This window comes from Gossypium hirsutum, chromosome A10 (genome assembly GCF_007990345.1).
Source record: "Gossypium hirsutum isolate 1008001.06 chromosome A10, Gossypium_hirsutum_v2.1, whole genome shotgun sequence".
NCBI lineage: Eukaryota > Viridiplantae > Streptophyta > Magnoliopsida > Malvales > Malvaceae > Gossypium > Gossypium hirsutum.
Window position 1 is genome coordinate 1766749 of NC_053433.1, and position 27524 is coordinate 1794272.

The 27524-nt window shown below is 31.0% G+C and overlaps 2 protein-coding genes across 2 annotated transcripts; both read left to right on the forward strand.

Moving 5' to 3' along the window:
* The first annotated feature begins 22011 nt into the window (after positions 1–22011).
* Positions 22012–22643, forward strand: LOC107925091 (calcium-binding protein KRP1). Its single transcript, XM_016855658.2, has one exon. The coding sequence runs from the start codon at positions 22220–22222 to the stop codon at positions 22553–22555; it is 336 nt and encodes a 111-aa protein (XP_016711147.1). The 5' UTR covers positions 22012–22219; the 3' UTR covers positions 22556–22643.
* A 2486-nt stretch (positions 22644–25129) lies between these two features.
* LOC107925252 (E3 ubiquitin-protein ligase CSU1) lies at positions 25130–27480 on the forward strand. Its single transcript, XM_016855895.2, has 2 exons — positions 25130–25472; positions 26612–27480. Exons 1-2 carry the CDS (start codon positions 25234–25236, stop codon positions 27282–27284), a joined length of 912 nt encoding a protein of 303 aa, XP_016711384.1. The 5' UTR covers positions 25130–25233; the 3' UTR covers positions 27285–27480.
* The last annotated feature ends 44 nt before the right edge of the window (positions 27481–27524 follow it).

The following is a 27524-nucleotide window of genomic DNA, read 5'->3' on the forward strand; positions in this document are numbered from 1 at the left end:
GGGTGGGCCGAGTAGTCTCCCCACATGGTGTAAGGCTGGTACGGGGGTGTTATGGATGAATCTGGTTGGGATTCTGCATAAACATGTAATATCTGTTCTGTTCTGTTATGGTCCTGGGCTTTATTCTGAATTTTGTTCTGGGCTAAGGCCAACTTATTCTGTTTCTGTGGTTTAAGCTGATATAGGCTATGGTTGGGTTAATTTACACACTGAGTTTCCCCAAACTCACCCCTTTTATTTTCATCCACGCAGGTAATCCCCAACCATAGTGGGCTTAGAGCTGTGAGGGAATTCGGAGTGGCCACCCGTTCTGAAAGTTTGATTTTCTTCTGGTGAACTGGATATCCTTTTATCTATGTTTGAGGTTTTGGGTTTTTTTCTAAATGTAATAAGGCCGCTTAATTATTCTTGATGGTTTTAATATTTGTTACTAAGATAAGTATTACTTATTTTAGCTGTTGAAGTTGGAAAGCTCTAGGGCGTGTTTTCAAAAACAATAGTTGATTTCAAAATACTACGATAACAAGCAAAGCTTCCGCAATGTAAGTATTTTCCAAAATTAATCACTTTTCCTAAAAATGACTTAATCAAATCGGTTTCCTAGAAATATCCATGACGTTAAGGTGTGGCAATGGCGGTATGCATGTCTAGGGTTGGATCCTAAGGAAGCTTGGTACTTAAGCAGTCCGATGGACTCACCACCTCTTTTCCGATTTCCTACCTGGTGCACAGCTTCCATTCACTTTAACCTATAATGAAATTATCTTTTAAAACACTAAGTAAGTTTTTCTGGATCTGTAACGCCCCTAACCCGTATTCGCTGCCAGAACAGGGTTTCGGAGGATTACTATCATTTGCAGATCACTTAAAAAAATAAAAATAATTACCGATTCAATGCATCATATAAAATAAATATATTACCATTCAATCAACAGTTTGGCACTTGTATAAACATCAAACAACAACATTGTTAGTATACTTGCACATATCTTATATAAATTCAACATTGATATATCTATTTTCTCGACATGTCGCACTTGAGTTTAATAATAGTCTCAATTACATAATTTCCTTGTATCAACATATCAAAGATAATCATATATGTACATGTCATGAAACATATCATGCTCTTACCGTTTCTTCACAAGCATATATCATTCATTTCATTATATCAATATTTTATGCTTCATCATTTTCATATATTTTATGTATATTTATTCTGGTAATAGCTTATATCAAACTTAACATAAATTATATTCCATGTACTTATACTTATTTCGTTTATCCATTTTCATAATTATTTCATACAACGCTTTTGTACATATATTTCCATATGACCAGTTCTTGTAAACATTTCACACAACCATTTCATATAACCATTCGTCATCTGATACATTTTACCTGAATATCAATTGTTTGACAGATGTTATAGCGTCCCCCATCCACGGTCTTATTTATCTTTGACGTGATGCCATAGTGTCTTTTAACTATGGTCTTACTCATTTTCTATCATGTTGCCATGGTATCTTTCAACCATGGTCTTATTCTTTTCATGTCACGTTGCCATGGTATCTTTCAACCATGGTCTTACACATTTCATATCAGGTTGCCATGGTATCTTTCAACCATGGTCTTACACATTTCATATCCGGTTGCCATGGTATCTTTCAACCATGGTCTTACACACAGGTTGCCATGGTATCTTTCAACCATGGTCTTACACATTTCATATCAGAGAGCACACTCCCGCGAACCTCATCCTTACAGTTGGATTACCAGTCCAGGCTAAATCCCCTGTAATATAAACTCATAGAGTATTGTCGGGATTACCAGTCCAGGCTAAATCCCCTGCAACAACAATTACTCTAATGAGCTTGGATCTGAATTACCAGTCCAGGCTAAATTCAAACCCTAATTCGGATTACCCATCCGGGCTAAATCCGTTTTACACATATTCTTCGGGAGGGCTATATCAGGATAGAATCACCCGTCCGGGCTAGATCCTTTTTACCGTCAATTCCTTTTCAGAGATCCATCGAATTTTCCTTTCATTCAACCGGGATTTCTTCTCCTTTTATCAAATTTATCAATGTTTCATAAATTTTCATACAATGAACATTCAAATCATATTCACATAAATAACATACAATCTCAAGCATTTAAGAATATAATTCAAGTTACACGAACTTACCTCATTGCTTGTTTGTGTTTATAATTTCATTAATCTGATATCTTTTCTTTTCCACGATCAAGTCTCATATTTGAGTCGTCCAGATCTTTATAAATAAATTTGATCATCATTTTCATTCATTTCATATTCTAATGCATTTAATTAATGCTCTAGGCAAAATTACCATTTTGCCCTTAAACTTTTAATTAATGACAATTTCATCCTTAGGGTCAGGAAAATAAAATTCTTGCAATTTAATCCTTATTTCCAGCTATTATTCTCATATATATTGATAACAATCCATGAATTCTATAAAATATCAGAATTTTTCATAATTTCAACACTTTTCAATTTAATCCCTAAAACATGTTTTCCCCCGATCTTGAACTAAATTAATAATTTCATTCAGTTTTATAATTTAAATAATAAAATAATCCATTCCATGCAATTTTGTCATTTCTGACATGTTTACAAAATTTCCCATAAAGTTTTACTTTTATTCAATTTAGTCCCTGAGCCTAAAATATGCAAATTAGCCATGCTAGATGAATATTCATACATATTTTTCCTCCTCCTCCTCTCCATTCCACATCCTTAATGTAGATAACACACTTGTAAGTAACATTATCCATAATTTTTATTATTTACTTTTATGAATATTCAAGCTGTCTATTTGCATCATAGTCACTAAATTATTTATATCTGGATCTATAGAACTCCAAATTAATATACGATAATTTTCCCTAAATCTAGACTCATATATATTCTTACCATAAAAATTTCATAATTTTTGGTTTAGCCAATAAGTACAGTTTATTCTTTAAAGTTACCCCTGTTCTGCTATCTGACAGTTCTGACCCCTCTTCACCAAAAATTAATTATCTCCTCATACAGGATTCAAATGATGTTCTTGTTTGTTTCTCTTAAAAATAGACTCATTCAGGATTTTAGAAATATAAATTTAAGCCCCTAATTATTTTTATTCAATTTTTTTATGATTTTTTCAAAGTCAGAACAGGGGAACCCGAATTCATTCTGACCTTGTCTCACAAAATTCATTATACCTCAAAATTTACAAATCCATTTCTTACACTATTTCTTCTATGATAAACTATACTCAATAAGCTTTAATGCCATATTTTTTTCATCTTCTAATTCGATTTCTAAAATTTATGTTGATTTTTCAAAGTTAGTCTACTGCTGCTGTCCAAACTGTTTTTGTGCAAGCTATTAATTACCATGTTATAACACCCTTATTTTCTTTTTCTACACCATTTCTCATCACTTTCTCTTATTTTCTCTTCACTAACATATCAAAAACATAGGACCTTATGTAAGAAAACTCTACTATAACATTATTTTCATGCTTTGTCAATAATAACAAACTTAAAAACATGTTGAAATCTTGATATACTTACCTTGTTCTATTGATACTAATCTTTAACTTGATTTTCTCTCTTCTCCAGCTTCTATTTCTTGAATCCAACTTGATATTCTAACTCCCCATGCTCTCCTTAACATTTTTGTCTCTTGGTAGCTATGGAAATTCATTTGATTTTTGGGTGAAAATGGTGAATTTTTGGTAAAAGGACCAAATTGTAAAGAAAGCAAAACTTTCTTTCTTCCTCTCTTTCTCTCACGTTAGTGCATGGGAAAATATGGATGAGAATTTCTCGTCTTTCTTTCTTTATATACTAATAAAATAATAATAAAATATCTTATTAAAGTATTAATAAAATAATATTTATCTAATTAAATAATTATAAAATATCAAAATATCTCTAGCATCATTATTACTTTCTAGATTTCTCTCTCTTCCAATTGACCATTTTTTCCTTTATTATCTTTTAAAATTCCATCCTTGAGTCATCATTTAATTTGGTAAAATTGCAATTTAGTCCCTCATAGTTCTTCATCTATTCAGTTTGGTCCTAATTCATCCATTTTCCTTAGTTTCTAGATCATTCCACTCTTAAATTATTTACACTATTGGTCCTTCAACTTTTTCATATTTACACTTTAACCCCTCAAATTATGAATATTTACTCTTGTGCAACAAAACTTTTCTCACTTTTACAATTTAGTCCTTTCTTGAATTAATATATCGTAATATACTTCTCAATATTGACATAACTCAAAATTTCCCTTTTTGTCACTTTATTTTCTTATTTTACTATATCAAGGATAATATCTTACTATAAAAATTTTCAGGGTATTACATTTCTCTCCCCCTTAAATAAATTTCGTCCTCGAAATTTCGTTATTCTCTTTTGATCATGAATTTCATTATTTCTGTAGTTCTATAGTTTCTTTCTGTACATATTTACCCAGTTTATCATTTATATCCATTTTCTATCCTTTCATTTCACAATTTATTTTCAATACAATATTTCACATTTGCCTTTCAGAGCTTCTACCAACAGAAATAAAAAATAATATCATATGAATCTTATTATCAAGTGTTCTATCACATATATTGGCTTGGAAAACCAAAGAAAGATAGAGTAGTACCACTTGTGAATTAATCAGACTTGCGATAATTTCTATCTATTAGCATATTTATCCAACCTTTCCATATATTGATTATAGCATCCAAAAATGAACAGTTTCATATGCCTCTGAAAATATCAGTATATATATAAGATACCCATATAAAATCCCAAAAAAAAATTTACTATAATATACCCAGTTATAACGGCTATATTCAAATATTTTTACCATTTATTCACCAATCTATTGACTAGTATAGTCATCAATAATTTCACATTATTTACTTCACTCAAAAAAAAACTAATTCGGAAGAAATTTTCAGTTAACTATTCTGTAAATACCATATTTAAATAAATCGATTTTCCCATAAATAACTTCTTTCTTTAACAGTGATATTGTATATCTCAACTAGTTTAAGAAAAATCTGATATCTCTATTCAGAACTCATCTTTACTTATTAACTCATTATCAGTTCCGACTGCATTATCAATTGTTCAACCATTGAGCTTTTCACTTTCCGCTTCTGAACTTAATCAATATAAATCTAATGACTTTCATTGCATATAACTGTATTAGTAAAGGGGTATAGATCGTAAAGCCTCATAATTTAATTGTCATGTATTTACTCATATAACATTTATCATTCTCAAGTACTATAAAACATTTATCTGTACTTTTACGAGTTCTGCTTCATCATAATTAACATTTTTACTCAGAGATAATCCTTTTCCTCACAGCGAAAATTGTTTACTTTTTACTTAGCAGAGACCCAGTAGACTAGATAGAACACTTCGGATATACGGGACTTATACAGAGGTGCGTTATTATGCACTATTAAACAGAGAACACTAAAGTGCTATACAGAGAGTACGAATGTGCTGAATGTGCTAATAATCAGAGAGCACTAACGTGCTAGTAATCAGAGAGTATGCTGAGGTCCCTTAATTTCCTAGTAGTTCTAATCTTGTCTACTTGGGCAAATTATTTCATGCACGCATATCACTTTTACACCTTTCGCGTAATGCTTTTACATGCTTTACAATTTAATCCTTGTACCAATAATCCGTTTATTTATGTCTTCTTTACCTTTAATACATGTAATATTTTTCAAAATTCACTATTCATCCATAATTTACTAATAATCCTTATCATTTAATCATATACCACTTTTATATATTTTGTAATTTAGTTATCAGCACAATATTTCGTGTAGCAATATAATTTACTTTTAATAATACACATAACATTCATCATCGACATGTATTTATTCATACCTTTATGAATTCCGATTCATTCTAATCAACTATGTACTCATATACCTGAGTATCGTTTTTAGCATTATCAGAATTATCTTGGGTTAGAAAGCATCTCATTTTATAAGTAAAACAAATCTCATCAGAGTCGGGAGATATCATACTATCACATATTATAATGACATGTGTTTTAGACTTCACATATACTACGTTTAGTCCGAGAACCGACTAAACCGTAGCTCTGATACCACTAAATGTAACACCCCTAACCCGTATCCGCTGCCAGAACAGGGTTTCGGAGCACTACTATCATTTGCAGATCACTTAAAAAAATTAAAATAATTACCGATTCAATGCATCATATAAAATAAATATATTACCATTCAATCAACAGTTTAGCATTTGTATAAGCATCAAACAACAACATTGTTAGTATACTTGCACATATCTCATATAAATTCAACATTGATATATCTATTTTCTCGACATGTCGCACTTGAGTTTAATAATAGTCTCAATTACATAATTTCCTTGTATCAACATATCAAAGATAACCATATATGTACATGTCATGAAACATATCATGCTCTTACCATTTCTTCACAAGCATATATCATTCATTTCATTATATCAATATTTTATGCTTCATCATTTCCATATATTTTATGTATATTTATTCTGGTAATAGCTTATATCAAACTTAACATAAATTATATTCCATGTACTTATACTTATTTCGTTTATCCATTTTCATAATTATTTCATACAACGCTTTTGTACATATATTTCCATATGACAAGTTCTTGTAAACATTTCACACAACCATTTCATATAACCATTCGTCATCTGATACATTTTACCTGAATATCAATTGTTCGACAGATGTTATAGCGTCTCCCATCCACGGTCTTATTTATCTTTGACGTGATGCCATGTGTCTTTCAACTATGGTCTTACTCATTTTCTGTCATGTTGCCATGGTATCTTTCAACCATGGTCTTATTTTTTTCATGTCACGTTGCCATGGTATCTTTCAACCATGGTCTTACACATCTCATATCAGGTTGCCATGGTATCTTTCAACTATGGTCTTACACATTTCATATCAGGTTGCCATGGTATCTTTCAACCATGGTCTTACACATTTCATATCCGGTTGCCATGGTATCTTTCAACCATGGTCTTACACACAGGTTGCCATGGTATCTTTCAACCATGGTCTTACACATTTCATATCAGAGAGCACACTCCCGCGAACCTCATCCTTACAGTTGGATTACCAGTCCAGGCTAAATCCCCTGTAATATAAACTCATAGAGTATTGTCGAGATTACCAATCCAGGCTAAATCCCCTGCAACAACAATTACTCTAATGAGCTTGGATCTGAATTACCAGTCCAGGCTAAATTCAAACCCTAATTCGGATTACCCATCCGGGCTAAATCCGTTTTACACATATTCTTCGAGAGGGCTATATCAGGATAGGATCACCCGTCCGGGCTAGTTCCTTTTTACCGTCAATTCCTTTTCAGAGATCCATCGAATTTTCCTTTCATTTAACCGGGATTTCTTCTCCTTTTATCAAATTTATCAATGTTTCATAAATTTTCATACAATGAACATTCAAATCATATTCACATAAATAACATATAATCTCAAGCATTTAAGAATATAATTCAAGTTACACGAACTTACCTCATTGCTTGTTTGTGTTTATAATTTCATTAATCTGATATCTTTTCTTTTCCACGATCAAGTCTCATATTTGAGTCGTCCGGATCTTTATAAATAAATTTGATCATCATTTTCATTCATTTCATATTCTAATGCATTTAATTAATGCTCTAGGCAAAATTACCATTTTGCCCCTAAACTTTTAATTAATGACGATTTCATCCTTAGTGTCAGGAAAATAAAATTCTTGCAATTTAATCCTTATTTCCAGCTATTATTCTCATATATATTGATAACAATCCATGAATTCTATAAAATATCAGAATTTTTCATAATTTCAACACTTTTCAATTTAATCCCTAAAACATGTTTTCCCCCGATCTTGAACTAAATTAATAATTTCATTCAATTTTATAATTTAAATAATAAAATAATCCATTCCATGCAATTTTGTCATTTCTGACATGTTTACAAAATTTCCCATAAAGTTTTACTTTTATTCAATTTAGTCCCTGAGCCTAAAATATGCAAATTAGCCATGCTAGATGAATATTCATACATATTTTTCCTCTTCCTCCTCTCCATTCCACATCCTTAATGTAGATAACACACTTGTAAGTAACATTATCCATAATTTTTATTATTTACTTTTATGAATATTCAAGTTGTCTATCTGCATCATAGTCACTAAATTATTTATATCTGGATCTATAGAACTCCAAATTAATATCTGATAACTTTCCCTGAATCTAGACTCATATATATTCTTACCATAAAAATTTCATAATTTTTGGTTTAGCCAATAAGTACAGTTTATTCTTTAAAGTTACCCCTGTTCTGTTGTCTGATAGTTCTGACCCCTCTTCACCAAAAAGTAATTATCTCCTCATACAGGATTCAAATGATGTTCTTGTTTGTTTCTCTTAAAAATATACTCATCCAGGATTTTAGAAATATAAATTTAAGCCCCTAATTATTTTTATTCAATTTTTTTATGATTTTTTCAAAGTCAGAACAGGGGAACCCGAATTCACTCTGACCTTGTCTCACAAAATTCATTATACCTCAAAATTTACAAATTCATTTCTTACACTATTTCTTCTATGATAAACTATACTCAATAAGCTTTAATGCCATATTTTTTTCATCTTCTAATTCGATTTCTAAAATTTATGTTGATTTTTCAAAGTTAGTCTACTGCTGCTGTCCAAACTGTTTTTGTGCAAGCTATTAATTACCATGTTATAACACCCTTATTTTCTTTTTCTACACCATTTCTCATCACTTTCTCTTATTTTCTCTTCACTAACATATCAAAAACATAGGACCTTATGTAAGAAAACTCTACTATAACATTATTTCCATGCTTTGTCAATAATAACAAACTTAAAAACATATTGAAATCTTGATATACTTACCTTGTTCTATTGATACTAATCTTTAACTTGATTTTCTCTCTCCTCCAGCTTCTATTTCTTGAATCCAACTTGATATTCTAACTCCCCATGCTCTCCTTAACATTTTTGTCTCTTGGTAGCTATGGAAATTCATTTGATTTTTGGGTGAAAATGGTGAATTTTTGGTAAAAGGACCAAATTGTAAAGAAAGCAAAACTTTCTTTCTTCCTCTCTTTCTCTCACGTTAGTGCATGGGAAAATATGGATGAGAATTTCTCATCTTTCTTTCTTTATATACTAATAAAATAATAATAAAATATCTTATTAAAGTATTAATAAAATAATATTTATCTAATTAAATAATTATAAAATATCAAAATATCTCTAGCATCATTATTACTTTCTAGATTCCTCTCTCTTCCAATTGACCATTTTGCCCTTCATTATCTTTTAAAATTCCATCCTTGAGTCATCATTTAATTTGGTAAAATTACAATTTAGTGCCTCATAGTTCTTCATCTATTCAATTTGGTCCTAATTCATCCATTTTCCTTAGTTTCTAGATCATTCCACTCTGAAATTATTTACACTATTGGTCCTTCAACTTTTTCATATTTACACTTTAACCCCTCAAATTATGAATATTTACTCTTGTGCAACAAAACTTTTCTCACTTTTACAATTTAGTCCTTTCTTGAATTAATATATCATAATATACTTCTCAATATTGACATAACTCAAAATTTCCCTTTTTGTCACTTTATTTCCTTATTTTACTATATCAAGGATAATATCTTACTGTAAAAATTTTCAAGGTATTACAGGATCAACAATATAAAATGTTTTGAACGCTTCGATGTGGCATGTCGGATCCGATCATAACGTCTGGGCCGGGTTTGGGGTGTTACAATGATGATGGATGAAACATGCTTGATTAGAATGCTTGTAATGGTTAGTAATTGTATGTGATGATATATCATGTTAAATGATAGAATTAACTTGAATAAAATGCTTGGATTTGTTGAGTTATGAATACAAGATGTGGTGTAGGATTATGGCAAAGATTGGGGTGAGAAATGAAGCTAGGAATAGCTTTATTTTGTCCACAAGGGCATGTGTCTAGACCGTGTGTGACACTCTACCTGGTAACACGGGCATGTGGTTAGGCCGTGTGTCCCCTGCACCTCAGTTTTGAGAAACAGAACGCTCAGAATTGGGCACACAGGCAGAGACACAGGCGTTTGTCTCAGCCGTGTGTGCCACGCGGCCTAGCACACGGGCATGTGGCATGGCCGCGTGTACAAGTCAGAGAGTTACACAGGGTAAAACACGGTTTCTAGCACGGGCGTGTCCCTCAGACCACACGGGCGTGTGAGCCCGGCACCTTGGAAAGTTTTTGAAATTTTGTAAAAAATTCTTAGATGTCCCTATTAAGTTTCGACTCGACTCTAATGCTCGTATTGGGCCTCGAGGGCCTAATCAAGGGACGTTTTGAATGATTCGATTAATAAATAGTAATTTACATAAATTATTTGTAAAATGTTCTGAATGTTTCCGTAATACTCTAAAACCCTGTTTTGACGACGGATACGGGTTAGGGGTGTTACATCAATGGTTGACAATGGTGGTTGGAATTTGGTATTTGTAATGCTCCCATTATGTAATAATTTTTATATTAAAAAAAGACATAAATAACGACATTTGACCAAACTACTAATAAATAATAAAGAATATATCACTAACAAACTTTAAATAATGCTGATCTTCTCACCCCAGCAATAGCCAAGGTTGTAGCCATACCATTGTCTTTCATATAAACCAATGCGAATTTAACACAAACTAGTCGGTGCCACAACTCCATACTGCTTCCTCAATCTCCTCCAATGTGAAAGATAACTCGAGTTTCACTGCATCTCCCTTATCCTTATCCATGATCTATTTTCTCAATGAGTAGCTAAAGTAATTACTGAACGAATTAAACATTTTTTCCTTCAACAACTTTGTGTCATTGCACCATGAATCCCTGAATTTTAAGCAATGCACCATCTTCTTAAATTGCAATTGAAAAAACAACTTTCAAGATATTTTTTCATTCAGTAAATATTAACTATGTTTAAATCTCGATATACACCAAGAGGAGGGATGGATTGATGTTTTAAAATTTTGGAAGAAATATGGCAAAGGAAAATCAACATAAGGATTTATAGTGGTTCGATCCCTATTGTCTACCTCCACTACCTTAACTTACCACACTAAAGATTTTTCTAAATTTACTAATTTGAAAATTTCAAGGACAATGTTTAACCTTTAAAATCACTATATTTTAAGTAGGAAAGATAGAGTTGTTCCCCTTAAGGTTTTCTACCGAAAACCTTAAGTAAACCCTCACTAAGATAAGAAACAAATTATAAACAAAGAATACCTCTTGAAGACTAATTTACAACAATATAAGCCATTCAAATGATTTTACATCACTTGAAAGATTTAAAGAAATAATTACTTGAAAGATTTAAAGAAATAATTACACAAGTGGGTGTATGAGAAAATATGAGAAAACACTAAAAAGATTGGAATTATGTACAATAAACTTTGTAAGCTTGTTTCTTATCTTGTTCTGAGTGTTTTTGAACTCTATTTATATCCTCTTGATGATTTGTAGTCGTTAGAGACATTAATTCGAGCACTAAATGCAATTATAGAGGCATAAGTATTGGTACATTGGTCTTTGGAGTCCGATTCCTCCCTTAAAAATGTGATAGTTGAACTTGTGAGTATCGCATCAAAGATGGAAAGGGTTCAATACCTCATTAGTGTAGCATTTAGAGAAATTATCATTTACTCTTTTTGTTCGATTTTACTTTATTTTTAGTTTTTAATTTTAAAACTTATACAATAACATTTTACTTTTCTTTAAAATGTCACATGAGATTTTACATGCCATTTAATAGTTAAATTAACGGCTTGAATAATGGCAATGCTTGATTGATTTAACATAGATACTTTGGAGATGTAATTAAATGTTTTGAAATTTGGGGACCATTTTAAAATGAGAGACATAGTTTGAGGATGTCTGGTACAATTAACTGAAAATTTTACAAATAAGTTAGGAAAAAGGATAAATATCAAATTTATACATGAATTTTGGTCCAATGTGCAATTTGATACATGAACTTTAATTATATACCTAGTCCTTGAATTGTGCTTTAAATATATACATGAAACTTTGATTTTGATTCAATTATACACATTTAAAAAATGAATACATACATTTATTTTCATATGTATGGCATTACACATTAGATCAAAATTCAAGTATAGCTTTGATATTTATACCATTAGTAATGATATAAAATGAAATTAGTTTCATCTATTTTTGGTCATTCTAATAATTAATATTCACCAAACCTAATTTTCAATAATTATAGGATTGTCAAACTTAAAAACCGTATGATTAGTGGCTAAGTTTAAAATTAAAAGAGAATTAATTGTCATACGATATGGTAATTAACTAGTATTAATACACTAATCATGATTACAAACATATTGCATCTCTCCATTCCTAATCACATTTTTCACTCTCTTTTTTAAAAAAAAAAAATCTTGCTTAATAAACACAAAGGTAGTATTTCGAAAAAAATGGCATGCCAACTTGTTGTTCTTGCTTTGGTTTTGATTGCCCTTGCCGGCGTGGTTTTTACTGACGCCTCATCCTCCGATGGCAACCCTGCAAGTGCACCAGCTGGAGCTTTTGCAGATGGTAGTGCTATTAGTTCCTCCCCTACTTCTCAAGCTACCACTCCAAGTCCTAGCGGTGATATTGCTATTGACCTTGATAGAAAATAGAAAAATCAAGTTAAATATACTAATTAAATAATTGTATTATTTGGACTAGTAAGTTAGTTGTTTCGTAGTGGAGTCCTTATGTCATCCATAGAATGGTCGCCAAGGAAATGCCGACAAATCATTAAACAATTTGCAATTCAAAAAAATGGTGGGGTTTTGGAAAATAAATAATTATTTTTATAAATAGAATGTTATGTTTTTCATTAAGTTTATAAACTGCTTTTCATATATATAATTTCAGTTACAACATTATACTCTTTACAAATTTAATAAAACGAGTAGATAAGTGAATTATATTTTTTTTTTGTGAATTATGAGAGGAAGGTAAAGCCCTAACAACAACAAGACTAACGCGATTTAAATTCAGGCCACATCTAGAACAGTGAACACCTTAACTATCAAGTCAACAGACTTAATTCGGTGAACCGTGTTTTAAGTATTAATTATAATAATATTTAAAGCATTAATTAAGTAAAAAATAAATAAAAGAAAGAAGCCATCGGTGGTTGAGAATGGTGATTGGAATTTGGTATTTGTAATGCTCCCATTATGTAGTAATTTTTATATTAAGAAAAAAGAAACATATTGGTCGACAAATCTAATTTATTTAACTAATGGAAGGTAGACTTTTAAGTGAAAATGTTCATAAAGACATCGATATGGCGAATTGAAATAGGGCTTGTTATTCTACAACCTCGTTCAATTTAGAACATGTCTCAGAATTTCTTAAGACTCTAAGGACCAGCTCCCAGAGCCTTAACACACGAGGTTCCATGATGCCATGTCTCTAAGACAGTGGCTATCAATAGTGTGAAATGTTAAATCCTAAACTCTAATCAAAACTTTAACCATATATTAAATAAGCTATTCACAATGTTAAATGTTAACCACTTGGAATCTCTCTTCACTATCGTATCTTGCACGAATAAATATATATAATTATTGTTGATAGATTTTTTAACAGTGTAAATGAGATGCTAGTGCTTGCAAGCTAGTCAAGTTCAACTTAAAAAAAAATTGAATTCAACTGGGTAATTATCAAATAGAGCTTGAGTGCAAGCTTAATCGAGCTTTTTAGGTTAATATAATTTTATATTATAAAATTATATTTTTACCCTTGTTATATAGAAAGAGCTTAATTACAAACTAGTCTAATCGAGCTCGAGTTCAAGCTAAAGTATGAAATTTAAGTAACTAGATTAATCAAGCTCGAATAACTTGAGTAGTATATCCCAAGCCAAGCTCAAACTTAAAAATTAATGCTCAAGCTGAGTATTGAGTTCCGAATTTCAAGTCAAGCTCGAGCTCGAGCTCGAACTAACCATTATTCAAACTTGACTTGACTCAATTACATGGTAGACTCATGTGACTTTTATAGGATGATTCCTTAGGGTTTATATCTTTGCAATTAATACAACACAGCAACCGGAGCAGGCAAAGTAGCCTATTCATTTGCAAGTTGTGTATTGTTAAAGAAAATAATATGATATCTCTCTCCCATATGTAGTACATTATTTAATTCCATAGTTATTAATAAGGCATTCGAAAAAGTTGTACAAAGTTTCCCCCTATATATATTGCGGTGAAAAACAAGGGTTATAGTTTCTTGATGACCAAAGATTCTCCCCAGTCTTATCCTTTTTAAAATAATAGAATTGTGCTAGTGTTGTTTTCTTTATACAGGACATCCATATCCCTACCTTATCCACATGCCGCTATGATAATCAAATAAATTAGTTTGTAAGGCTGTAAGAATCCCAGGCAGGAATTTATGGATTTCGATTTTTTTAGTACCAAAGAAATATGGTTTTGGATTTTTTTTATATTTCTTAAATTGTCGAGTCCCAGAAGAACTGTGGCAAGCAAAAGAGTAGGGGAGCCGATAGCTGCGGTTCGTAGAATGAGGAGACAAGATGAGCCAAGCCCCGACGAGACAAAGGGTTCCTCGATGTAATCGTGAAGGAGGTGAGCGAGAGAAAGCCACTCAGTTGCCTCCTATGCGAGGGTCCCCATAGGGTGCAAGCTTGCCCCCACCAAGGCCAAGTTGTCCGCAATCGAGAAGACCTTGGAAGAGTCTGAAGCTGATGGTAGTGGAAGTGACCGAGAGCTTCAAGTAAGTAGGCTTGGCAATATTTGAGTGGAAAATGATGCGCACGACGTGGAGCTATGAGTGTTAAGGTTGGGTGCCATCCGAATGTGTCCCAAAGCAGAGGACAATCGGGCACCAAGGGAGAATGTGAAACTGAACGAGAAGTGCAACCCCACTCGTGCAAAGGTGTAACGCAAGGAGTGGAGAGAGCGTCGGTAACATGGAAGTGAAGGTTCCTAGAGTAGCAACAGTCATGCAAAGCCGAGGGTAAAAGACTTGGCGCGGAGGCCCCGAAGAAGTCGTTCTCGAAGAAGGTGTCAATCAAAGAATCGAGAGCATGCGTTGTGCTTAAAATTTCCTTTTTATCCCCTATTAATTCTTCTACCTTACTACATTATGTTTAAAATTAACATTTCATCTTCTCAAAAAAATTTTTCGCAACATTTTTTAACCTCAATAATAAACTAAATATTACTTTATCCCACCAACTATCACATAACAAAAATAAAATATCAAATATGCTAAAGTTAAATATAATAATTAAATTCTAAATTTCACTGGACAAGAAAACAAAAATTGACCTTAATAAATTAAATAATTGCATTTTAGAGTTGTATTATAAGTCATAAGTATTGGTACATTGGTCTTTGGAGTTCAATTCCTCCCTTAAAAATATGATAGTTTAATCTATGAGTATCGCATCAAAGATGGAAGGGGTTCAATACCTCATTAGTGTAGCTAGAGAAATTATCGTTTACTCTCTCTTTCTTCGGTTTTACATTATTTTTAGTTTTTAATTTTAAAACTTATACAACAACATTTTACTTTTCCCTAAAATGTCACATAAGATTTTACATGCCATTTAATAGTTAAGTTAACGGCTTCAATAATGGCAATGCTTGATTGATTTAACATTGATAGTTTGGAGATGTAATTAGAATGTTTTGAACTTTGGAGACCAATTTAAAATGAGAGTCACTGTTTGAGGATGTATGCTGCAATTAAATAAAAAATTTATGAATAATTTAGGAAAGGGATAAATATCAAATTTATACATGAGTTTTGGTCTAATGTGCAATTTGATACATGAACTTTAATTTGGTGCAGTTACACACATGAAACTTGAATTGTGGTTCATATATATATATGAAATTTTTGATTTTAATTCAATTATTCACATTTAAAAAATGAATGCATAAAATTATTTTCATATTGGATTAATATAATTGTTTATGTACGCAATACATCAATATAAAATGATGTTAATTCGATAATGTTGTTAGTTATTTTTGAAAATTGAAACAAACAAAAATTTCATATATAGAATCACACAAAATCAAAGTTGATGTACGACATTGGACATTGGATCAAAATTCATGCATAGCTTCGATAGTTATACCTGATATAAAATGAAATTACTAATTACGATTTTATCTATTTTTGGCCATTCTAATAATTAACATTCACCAAAACTAATTTTCAATAATTATAGGATTGTCAAACCTAAAAATAATATGATTAGTGGCTAAGTTTAAAATTAAAAGAGAATTAATTACCGTACGATACGGTAATTTATTAGTATTAATACACTAATCATGATTACAAAAATATTGCATCTCTCCATTCCTAATCACATTTTTTCTCTCTCTTTTTTTTTTTTTAATTTTCTTGCTTAATAAACGCAGAGACCACATTACGAAACAAAAATGGCACGCCAACTTGTTGTTCTTGCTTTGGTTTTGATTGCCCTCGCCAGCGTGGTTTCTGCCGCCGCACCTGCTTCCGACTCTAAGGCAGCCGCCTCATCCCCGGATAGCAGCCCTGCAGGTGCACCAGCTGGGGCTTCTGCAGATGGCAGTGCTGCTGGTTCCTCCCCTCCTTCTCTGGCTACCGCTCCAAGTCCTAGTGGTGGTGTCGCTCTTGAGGTCTCGGCGTCGACTATCGTCGGAGTTGGAGCGGCCACCGTTGCTGGCTATGTTATGTTTTAAAATATAATGGTTTTTTTTAAGGATGGAACGGGCTTTTATTGTTTTTTTACATGAGGGGAAAAGAAAAAGAAGCTGCCTTATTAATTATATTGTAATTTGATAATTTGTTTTTTGTTTTTTTATGAATAAAGAATCGGAACTGATGGATGCAGCTTAAAAAATTTTTTGAGGGCTCAAAAGTTAAATATCTTGTTTTGTATATATATTTTAAATGGTTTGATTTAAATGGGTTAAAAATAAAAATTTTATAATCAATTGAATCAAAATACTTGAAAGGAAATAAAATTGTAATTTTATCATTTAGTGAATCAAAAGTCACAAATGATTGAATTGAAAAAAGAAAAGACTATAAAAAAATTGAAAGAAGCTGAATCGAGAGAGAAATGTTAATAAATAAATTGATCACCCCTATTGAAAGAAAATTTTAAGCCTTCACCTTATAAAAGTTTTATTTTTAAATATATTTTATATTTATTTTACAGTTCATGTCTCCAAAATTTACACTTATATTTTCTCTGTGTGTCTTACTACTAACTACTACTCTAGCCACAACGTTTAACATCCATTGCCAATCCTTTATTGGAATTGATACGTCTAAGATTTGGGTTGGAAGCGAAAGTGGCTAAAGCTAGTAATGACTGTACCATGTATGGGGATTAGACTTGTCCAATCCAAGGTTGTCACTTGATATTTTTCTTTTAATTTTGCCAACAAAATCATCATGAAAATGAAGCTAACAAAGACTACTAGCAAATACCAACAATTTCTGAACATGTCGATCCATTTGGTCATTCTTATATAAGAATGTGATGTTAAAAAATCTAAGGCCAAAACAAGTGGAGTCTATGTGTACAAGTGGACTTAGAGTGTGTCAAATTAAAAGTTGAAATTTGATTTCATTTTAATTTTATTTGATTCAATTAAATAATTTGTGTCTGACATGAAATGAAAAATCTCTTGTTCTATTCTTAACACGAGTAAACTATCTAACCTTATATACAATTTCAGCTTTTTTCTCAAGCATTTATCCTGTCTATAACTAAGGTTGAATTATAAATTCTTTGTGACTACATTTTTATCATTTAATTAACTAATAAATTTTAAAATTTTAAGACACCAAAAGAGCCATTTTATCAAATCAAGTGTGAATCTAAGGGGATTGGCAGGAGTTGACTCGCTAAAATAGAAATTTTTTTCATTTAAGTCCTTTATAATTTATAAAATTTAAATTAGTAATGGGAAAATTGTACTTTGGCCCTTAAAATAATAAAAATTTGATTTAATCCTCTAAAATTATAAAGATATAAGCTATTAAAATAAAAAAAATTACATTTTTACTATTATAAAAATATATAATTTAATTCCGGCCCACAAAAAAAATTTTAACTTCATCCTTATCACCATAAAACATATTTCTAGATCCATCACTGTTTATTATAATTCCTCCACCTATCTAATTAACATGCTATAATTTGATTTTTTTTTTATAATGCTGTTAGTAAACCTAAATTAACAGTATGTTAGTTGCTACCATTAAAATGATAATATGAAAAAAATTTTAAAGAATAGTGATGAGCATTATATAAACTTATTATTAACATAACATGATTGAATGAATTTTTACGTGGTTTTAATTATATGATCGAATAAAAAAAGATATTTTTCACATCATCTTCACATCATCACTTGAATGGAAGTAATTAACTGTGTTATTAATTTGATCATATTAATAAAATTATAAAAATAGAGAAATAAAATTATATTAAATTAAAATAAAAAAATTAAAGCCAACAACTTCTTAACCGGGTGACAAGAGCATTATGTTATAAGCATAAAAGCTTGGATTCGATATCAAGCAACCTCATTCTCCTTTCTCAATTATAAAAATAAAAAGATTAAATCTCTAATTTTAACCAGATTGGAGAAGAAATACAAGAGGTGCTTCATTTCGCTTTTATTTTCATCAATTGCCAATCATGGGCAGGTCCCTTTTTCCAATTTACCAAGAGTCCTAGTGGTAATTAGGAAATGTTGGGCCAATTTTGCCCAATATCTAACAGGCTAGGCCCAGGGATAGAGCTGGATGAAATCCGATCCGATTTTATATCTTTCTTTCTCATTTTGTTTAATATTTGAATTGTGACACTAAAAAGAATTCCTCCATTCCCACTTGACCTCATTGAAATATTAAATAATTTGTATATTATATCATCTTTACAAGATTAATTAAAAATACATCAAATTAATAAATATAAAAAGGCTTATAAAAATTTAATAATAAAATAAAAAATTTTAAAAATTCCAAGGTTGTGCTCCAAAATTTTAATTGAAAACTTTAAACTCAATTTTTTTCTTAAAAAAAATGCCCTATAAATTCGGATTAGGTCGGAAACAAACAGGTTTGGTTATGAGATTAAGAACTTTCCTACTGAGCTAGTTAATTCGTTGTTTATCTTCTAATTTAAGAATCACTAACTAGTTTCTATATTATTGATGGAGGGAAAAAAAAGGGGAAACTTGGTGGAATTATGAAAGTACCACAAATGAAAAACCAAGCATACTAAAAGGCAAATTTGATCATTTGTTTACAAGTTAAAAGAAGGAATGAAAAGATGAGCAACTAGGAACCTTCTTTCCAAACCCATAATAGAAACAATACAAGTTCTAATGGAACAAAGTGGGTTAATAGACCAGTTGAATTTAACTAAATGGAGGCTTTGCTTATTTTTCGCATTGTGTTATCATGGATGCAAGTTGAAGGCATTGCAATATGGGTTATCATATGTACTCATTTTCATTTTTACATTTCTTACAAACGTGGGATTACTACTCAACATTACAATTTATATAAGGTTTAGATTAAAAAGGAGGATGAAGGTTCGCACAATGGTACTGAAAGCCTCTAGGAGATTGATCTCAAGGAAGTGGTGGGATTATTCAATTGTTTTGCTATTAAGAGTTATATAATGTTTTGTAGATTGAATTTTAGTTCGATTGGCATGGGTATTGTTGTTAATGTAAGGGACATGGGTTCGAGTGTGTTGAAGCACATTTTCTTTCAATTTATGGGTTAGAAATGAACTATGGGTAGTTTTAAACATTATGAGAAAAAACTAAATATAATCAGAACCTACAATGAAATTATTCAAAAAGAATTATATATTGATCCGAAATACAAGGTCTTATTCTTTTAAAGAGGATTAGCTAGTATGGTACCATAATTAGAATTTCATTTAGGCCTTATTGGTCTTTGAAATTGAAAATTCTTTAAAGATTTATAAAATTTTTCATTTTGACTTTTAATATTTTATAATTTAGTTACAACCCTATTTATTTTCATTATACTAATTTATAAAATTTTCCATGGAACTCTCATATGAAGTTTCTCATTATTAACCGGATTAACAAGCATCATTCTACCCCCAATTAATTTCATGGTCAATGTACATAGAATCACCCAAAGGAAATTACCTGAAATCTGAAAGCATTACCCTTAGGTTACAAATATATATAAATACAAAACAAATTATAAATATGTTAAAAGCAACTAGGAGAACCAATTTAATACCTACATGATAAAATCTATCCATAATTATTACGTATAATAAATCTTAAATTTTGATGGGTCTCATTTTTTTTACCAACAATAACAAAACATTATTTGTGAGAATTATAATTCCTTAATTAGACATTACCATCACCATAGTCTATAAACTATATATAAAAGAAAGGTCCTAAGGTCTTACATTACATCGGTTTAAGTTAAGCTTTTTTTCTTTTACATGATAAAATAATGCTTAAATTTCAACTATGATCCGTCTACTTTTTTGAGATTATATAATAATGGTTAAATTTTAGTTTTGATTCTTATACTATGCTCAACATTTAATTTTTATACTTTAATTTTTTACATAATTTGGTACCTTAACTTTCACAATGTCATTAATTAGCCTAAATACTTTGTTCTAACTAAAATGTTGATGTGACTTTTAAGAATTGTTAAATCGTTAAATTTTATTTGTTAAATTTAGTTATTTAAGTCCATTATAATGTCATCTTTTTTATCACATGGCTACTAAGTGAGGTTTTTATTTTATTTTTTTCAATATGCTATAACAACAACAAAATTTTAACATTGTTAACAATAAAACTTAAATTTTTAAATTTAAAAAATAAAAAAATTAAATTCTTAAAAATAAAAATATAAAAACAAAAATGATAATCTATTACCCAAAAAAATAATAATGATAATCAGTGGACCAACCTAATGATTGATTATCTTTAAAGCTTATAAATATAATCACAATTTGGAAGGTGTGAGAATATTTGAAAAGATATTTTTCGACTATTCTTATTCCCATGGTACATATCCTTAGCAGCAGTGCTTTTCATGCTGAGAGGAAAGCGACTCATCTAACTTATTCGAAGTAGGATTTTTTTTAAATATATAAAAAATTTATCAGTCAAATTATGTTAAATTTTGAAATAATCCTAATACCTTTACTATGTTAAATTTTGAAATTTTAAAATTTCTTATCAATGTGCAAGAGGAATTTCTCATCAATGTGTAAGGGCGAAAAGAGGGGAAAGGAAAGGGCAAGCAAACCCCCAAATCCCAAAATTTATAAAATCATAAGTTAATATATAGTAAAATTGTAGTTTAGCCCTAAGAAAAATTTCTGGCTTCAACCCTATCAATGTGAATAGAAAATGGTGTTAGCCACTTAAACTAACTAATAATCTTATAAAAATAATACCAATTTAGATTAAATTAAAATATAAAAACTAAATCTCAAATTTTTACCCGATCAACATTACCATAACCAAATTTTATACCTAGTACCACTTATGGAAAACGCATAAAACTAGGTTTCGTGTGTTTCCCTCCCAACACATTCGCCAATTCACTTCCAAAATTCATCAATAGGTGACACAATCTGATGATGATAGTGACGTGCAAAGTCCGATTATGTACACATTTGCTAGTGGCTCAAAACTAGACAAACAAATGTTGTCCAACTTCCAAGCAAGCAATTACACGTATAAATCCAAATCCTTTTTTAAGAATAAATACCGTCGTCACCAATTGGTACCTCCCCCCATGCAACTTCGAGGAAAGAGAACGTTTTCAAAACGAAGCCGGCCATGAACTTACATACCCCCCACCAACAAAACGCCGCCTGCAACAACCTTCCTCTTACCTGTACATTCATTGTCATCAGCAATCCTTTTCTTATATACATGAAGTTATAAATACCCTACACGCCTAGTTGCCTAAATAGCATGCACTTGAAAATTTCTCAAAAAGAATAAACATGGCAGATGCTATTGTGTTCGAGGATTTCTTCCCTGCCATGGTGGATAAGTTAGGTGCAGAAGGGTTTATGAAAGAGCTATGCAATGGGTTTAGGTTGTTAATGGATGGGGAGAAAGGGATGATAACATTTGAGAGCTTGAAGAGGAATTTGGCTTTGTTAGGGTTACAAGATATGGATGATGATGAAGTGGTTTGTATGTTGAGGGAGGGGGATTTGAATGGTGATGGTGGGTTGGATGAGATGGAGTTTTGTACTTTGATGTTTAGGTTAAGTCCTGCTTTGATGAAAAGTTCAAAGAGTTTGCTTGAAGAAGCTTTGGTTACTGAAATGTAACCCTTTTTAATTGTAGCCATTGTTCTTTGTTTTAGGGCATTGTTTTGCTATATTTGTCTATGATGAAATCAAACGTCTCTTTTATTTTTATTTTTTTCATGATGTAATAACATAATACAGAGAAATATATTATCGGAATTTAAGATAAAATTTTTATATTTTAATTTGACGAAATTTGATTTTCTTATTACTTTCTACGATGTTATTAGTTAATAATCATATTTAAATTAAAATATATATAATTCGCATATAAATAAACTAAACATCCATTCATAATAATTACGCATGATGTAACCATGGAATGAGTTTGTTTTAGAGTTTCAGTTGCTTCTACGCTTTGATTGAAAAATTCAAAGTTAGAAAAAGAACAAACCGCAAATGGATCGACAAAGGAAGAAAACAAACAAAGATACATATGAGACATCTTTGGTTGTTTTCCACATTCTTGGGGCAATATTGAGGATTGAAATGAAACATATATCTTACTTGTAACCTCGGATCCTGTTTAGTTTTAGACTCAAATGCTAGATATATAAGGAATTTCTGAAATGAAAAATAAAAGACGAATATAGAGAAAATAAAGGATGGGTTATTCGAGGTTAGGCTAATTGTTGCAAATATTGCTAATTGGTTCTATCATGACCCAAAAAAGCCATAAGTTTAATTTAGACTTGTTAGTAGAATTCACTTCATACCGATCTCGACTAAGTTTTATCTCAATTAGCAAGGATATTATTGTCAATGTAAGAGGACGTGAATTAGAATACGCTCAAGTGGATTATCTTCCTATTTATGGATTGGGGGGGGACTATGGATAATTCTAGAAATTGTATTAAAAAGAGTAGACATGATCAAAACCTATCACTGAAATCAATTAATATAGGTTTTTAAAATTTTCAGATTATCTTGAGTTTGAATATTTTGAGTTTACTCTTTTGGTTCAAGTTATTTTGGATCATTAGTCCAAATTATTTTAAATTTGAGTCATTTTGATTTTAAATTATTTAGGATTAGTGTCATCTTTGGGTTTAGGTTAAACCTACTTTGATATATAATTACTTGTGCAATTTCAATTTACTCAATTAACCTTCAAATTTTCTCATTACTTCAATTATTTGAAATTACAACATTAAAATTACTATCTTAATCATTTCACACAATAACTTTATATTGAAGTTTTCGACAAATTTTTTGAATTTATATGAAAATTATTTTTAATAACCAATACTTAATATCGCATAATATAATACTAATCATTTTATTGATATCGTAATTGTATTTTCAAAAAAAGGTAATATTATATCATATAAAAAATATTGAATATTAATAGGATCATTTAACCTATAAAATATTTATAAATCTAATAACTTTTAAACATTCAGTTAGATTGATCTTCACTTTAATCTTAATTTATTTTATCTACACAAATTACATTTAATTTTAAATATAATACACAAGGATAAATTTTCTCATTGTGGGGTTCTTGGATTCAGTGGGCATGAAGATGGTGTAGTGTTGTTGTCGGATTAGATGATGGAGTATATGCAACTAAAAGCATGTGATTTCATGTACATGAAGAACAAAAAGCTAGAAAAAGGAAGTTACATGCATCAATTTTGGACAGCACACAAGTGATTTTATTGAGATTCCAAATCCGAAGGTTGTATTGGAAGAAAATTTGCGTAAATTGTGATGCTTAACAAATGGTGATACTATAATCATCCGCCATATGAACAGAAAGATTTATATGGACGTAGTGGAAACTAAACCTATTAACATCATCGATATACATTGTAACCTTGATTTTGCTCCTGCTTTGGATTACAAAGAGCCTCTAATAAATTCTACTTCAAACCTTTCAGGGGTTTAGCGGATGAAGATTCATGTACATACAAGTGAGAATAAGTCAAAGTTTGAAGCTTTTAGAGGGAAGAGCTGGAGATCTTAATCTTGATTTTTACTGTTTCCTTTTGTTTATATTTAATAATAATTTAAATAATGATATTATAATTTGTTCTTCCATAATCCAATCAAAATATTATATGTTAATCAAGGATTTAAAAGTATTTTTCTTAATCAAAACAATTTCATTAACTAATCACATTACTATCAATGTGAAATACTTGGAAATTACTAGCCATAATAAAAAAAGATCATCACAAAATAAATTATACACCTTGCTTCACTAAAGTAGGATACTAGTGAAACCCAGAGTTGAAATTTAAGTATAAGTTAACCAAGTAAAAAATCCCAGCTCAATTTTCTTATAATTTAACTATAAGTAGTATATTATAGGGAATTAATTTAATAAATTTTGTACTATTGTTGTTATAAAATATAAAATATTAGTTTTACAACAAACTTTTATTCTTATTTTTATTTTTATAATGAAATGTTGTTATAGATGACAGCTCAATTCCCTAAAAGAATTTCAAGCAGTTCAACCTATGGCTATTTGAAAATTAATGAAATATCACTTTTTTATCAAACTCAATCTAAACTGGGCCGGGTATGTTTGGGTTGGACGGACTACCTGATCCATAGACAGTACTAACCATACATAAGAGTCGGTTCGGTTCCTCTTTTAAATCCCTAGCTCTTGTAATTTCTAGGTCTTCTCTCCCCAATTACAATCGAAATCAGGGTTTTTCCCTATCCAAATTCTGATTTAACCCAGTATGCCTCAACGTCACTCGAAGAACAACAACGATTTAGCCTTCTTCACGTACGATGAGAAGAGGAAGCTAGGTTACGGTACTCAAAAGGAGAGATTAGGAAAAGATTCCATTAAGCCTTTCGATGCTTGCTGCCTTTGCTTGAAACCTTTCATCGATCCCATGTCTTGCCAAAAAGGTCATGTTTTTTGCAAAGAGTGCATTCTCGAATGCCTTTTAGCCCAGAAAAAGGATATCCAAAGGTATTCCCTTTTTTAGCCCGGACCCTTGTGTTTATCTCAATGAATCATTTATTTGTATTTTGCCCAATTTTGTTTTTTTTTGTGATAAATATTAAAATTAGGCATGAATTTTGATCTAATATGTAATATGATGAACTTAGGCTTGGTTTATTGATTCAATTATACATGTAAAATTTTGATCCAATTGTAAACATATAAAAACATAAACAAATTCAATTATTTTCTTGTTTGAACAAGATAATTATATAATATGTAAACATAAAACGGTGTTGCATATAATGGTGTTATGGCGTATGAAAATGAAATTAAATTAAAAAAGATGTATACATTTGCATAAAATCGAATTTCGTGTATTACATTGTAGATTTTCTTCTTTCCCCCCCCCCCTTCCTTGAGGAGTTATTTCTCAACAAACAGATAAGGTCTAAGATCTTTAGAACATGATTTTCTGGGTATTTGGTGGATCGTATAGGCTGACATGCATTTAGAAGATAGCTGGTGATTTATGGCCAAAATTGTGCAGTGTTGCTTCATTCAGTGTTCCATATGGTAGGGATTATAGACTCCTTAGCTTCTAACGAACTATTTATTTAAAGTTGCGAAGGATGCTTTCGGTTCATGTGCATTTTTGTGTCTTCTTTGACTTATACTAGCCGTTTTCACTAATCACTCGTGATGTATTTGAGATTGGTGCCTTAATGTGCATCTTTTTGTTCACGGTTCTAGATTGTACTTGTGTTTGTTTTGTTTCATGATAATCTAGAAAGCTTATCATTAATCTTTTAGACCATTGGATCACATCAGCAGCTTCTCTGTTAGTCGTTGAAAGGTTGCAAGGATCAAGTAGAGCATCATTGCTACATTTTTCCTGTTTTCGTCGACACAAAGCAGGATTTATATATGCCTACATTTGTGAATTTTAATGTTCTTTAATGTATTTTTATTTGGTTATTTAGCAATATAAAATTGGTAGTCCTCAATATGAAAAACAACCTTTCACATGATGTAGAAAGAACAGTGGGTTTCTGGTACTTAATTTTCTTCGAAAAATAAGAGTATAAACTGTCATGCTTGGATTCAACTAGAATATTTCATTTATGGGGTCAATAATGGAAACTATGATTTCCATCCTCTGACAGGAAACTTGCTGCTCATGCTGCTCAGCAGAAACAAGAGGAGGAGGAGGAAGAAGAGAGGTTGATATTGGAGAAAGCAAGAGAGCTGGACGCATTCGATCAACAAAATCACGGTGCCTTACCACAATACAACGACAAGAACCACAGCAGAGACAAGAATGGTTTCCACGGAGCAAACAGTGTCAAAGTCACATCTTTTGAAGAGGAAGCACTCCGGACAATGAAAGCATTTTGGCTTCCCTCCGCCACTCCAGAAGCACCTATTAAAGTTGACACTCCTTCCACCAGCACAGTCTGTCCAGAGGGCAAAGAAAAACTCAAACTGAAAATCCTTTTTCCTATCTACTTCACTGAAGATGAGAGCGAACAAAAGAAATCCAATCTCGATAAAACCTATATCTGCCCGAGCTGCAAGGTCACTTTGACCAACACATTGTCGTTGGTAGCTGTAAGTTCCTGCGGGCATGTCTTTTGCAAGAAATGTGCCGATAGGTTTATGGCTGTCGATAAAGTTTGTTTAGTCTGTGACAAACCATGCAGAGAGAGGAATTTGGTTACTTTGGAAAAAGGAGGGACAGGGTTTGCTGGCCATGGGGATCATCTTGAAGCTACTGATTTCAAGCATTTGGGAAGTGGTAGCGGCTTGGGGCTTGTAAGACCTGCAGCTAAGACATAAACAAGAAATGTGAAACAAGAAAGAGGAAAAAAATGATGCCACAAGTTTGATTTTTGCATAATGCCTGTTGGATTAATTATCTTCAATAACCTTTTGTTCAGTACTTCTGGTATTAACGTGTTCAGTTTTATTGTAATCTTGTAAAATAGGTACGGCCATATCCTTTTTTTATTTCATGCAGTGTTGTTGGACTGGATTTTATGTTTCTTTGAATTTTTAATTTATTTGCTAATCGGACTG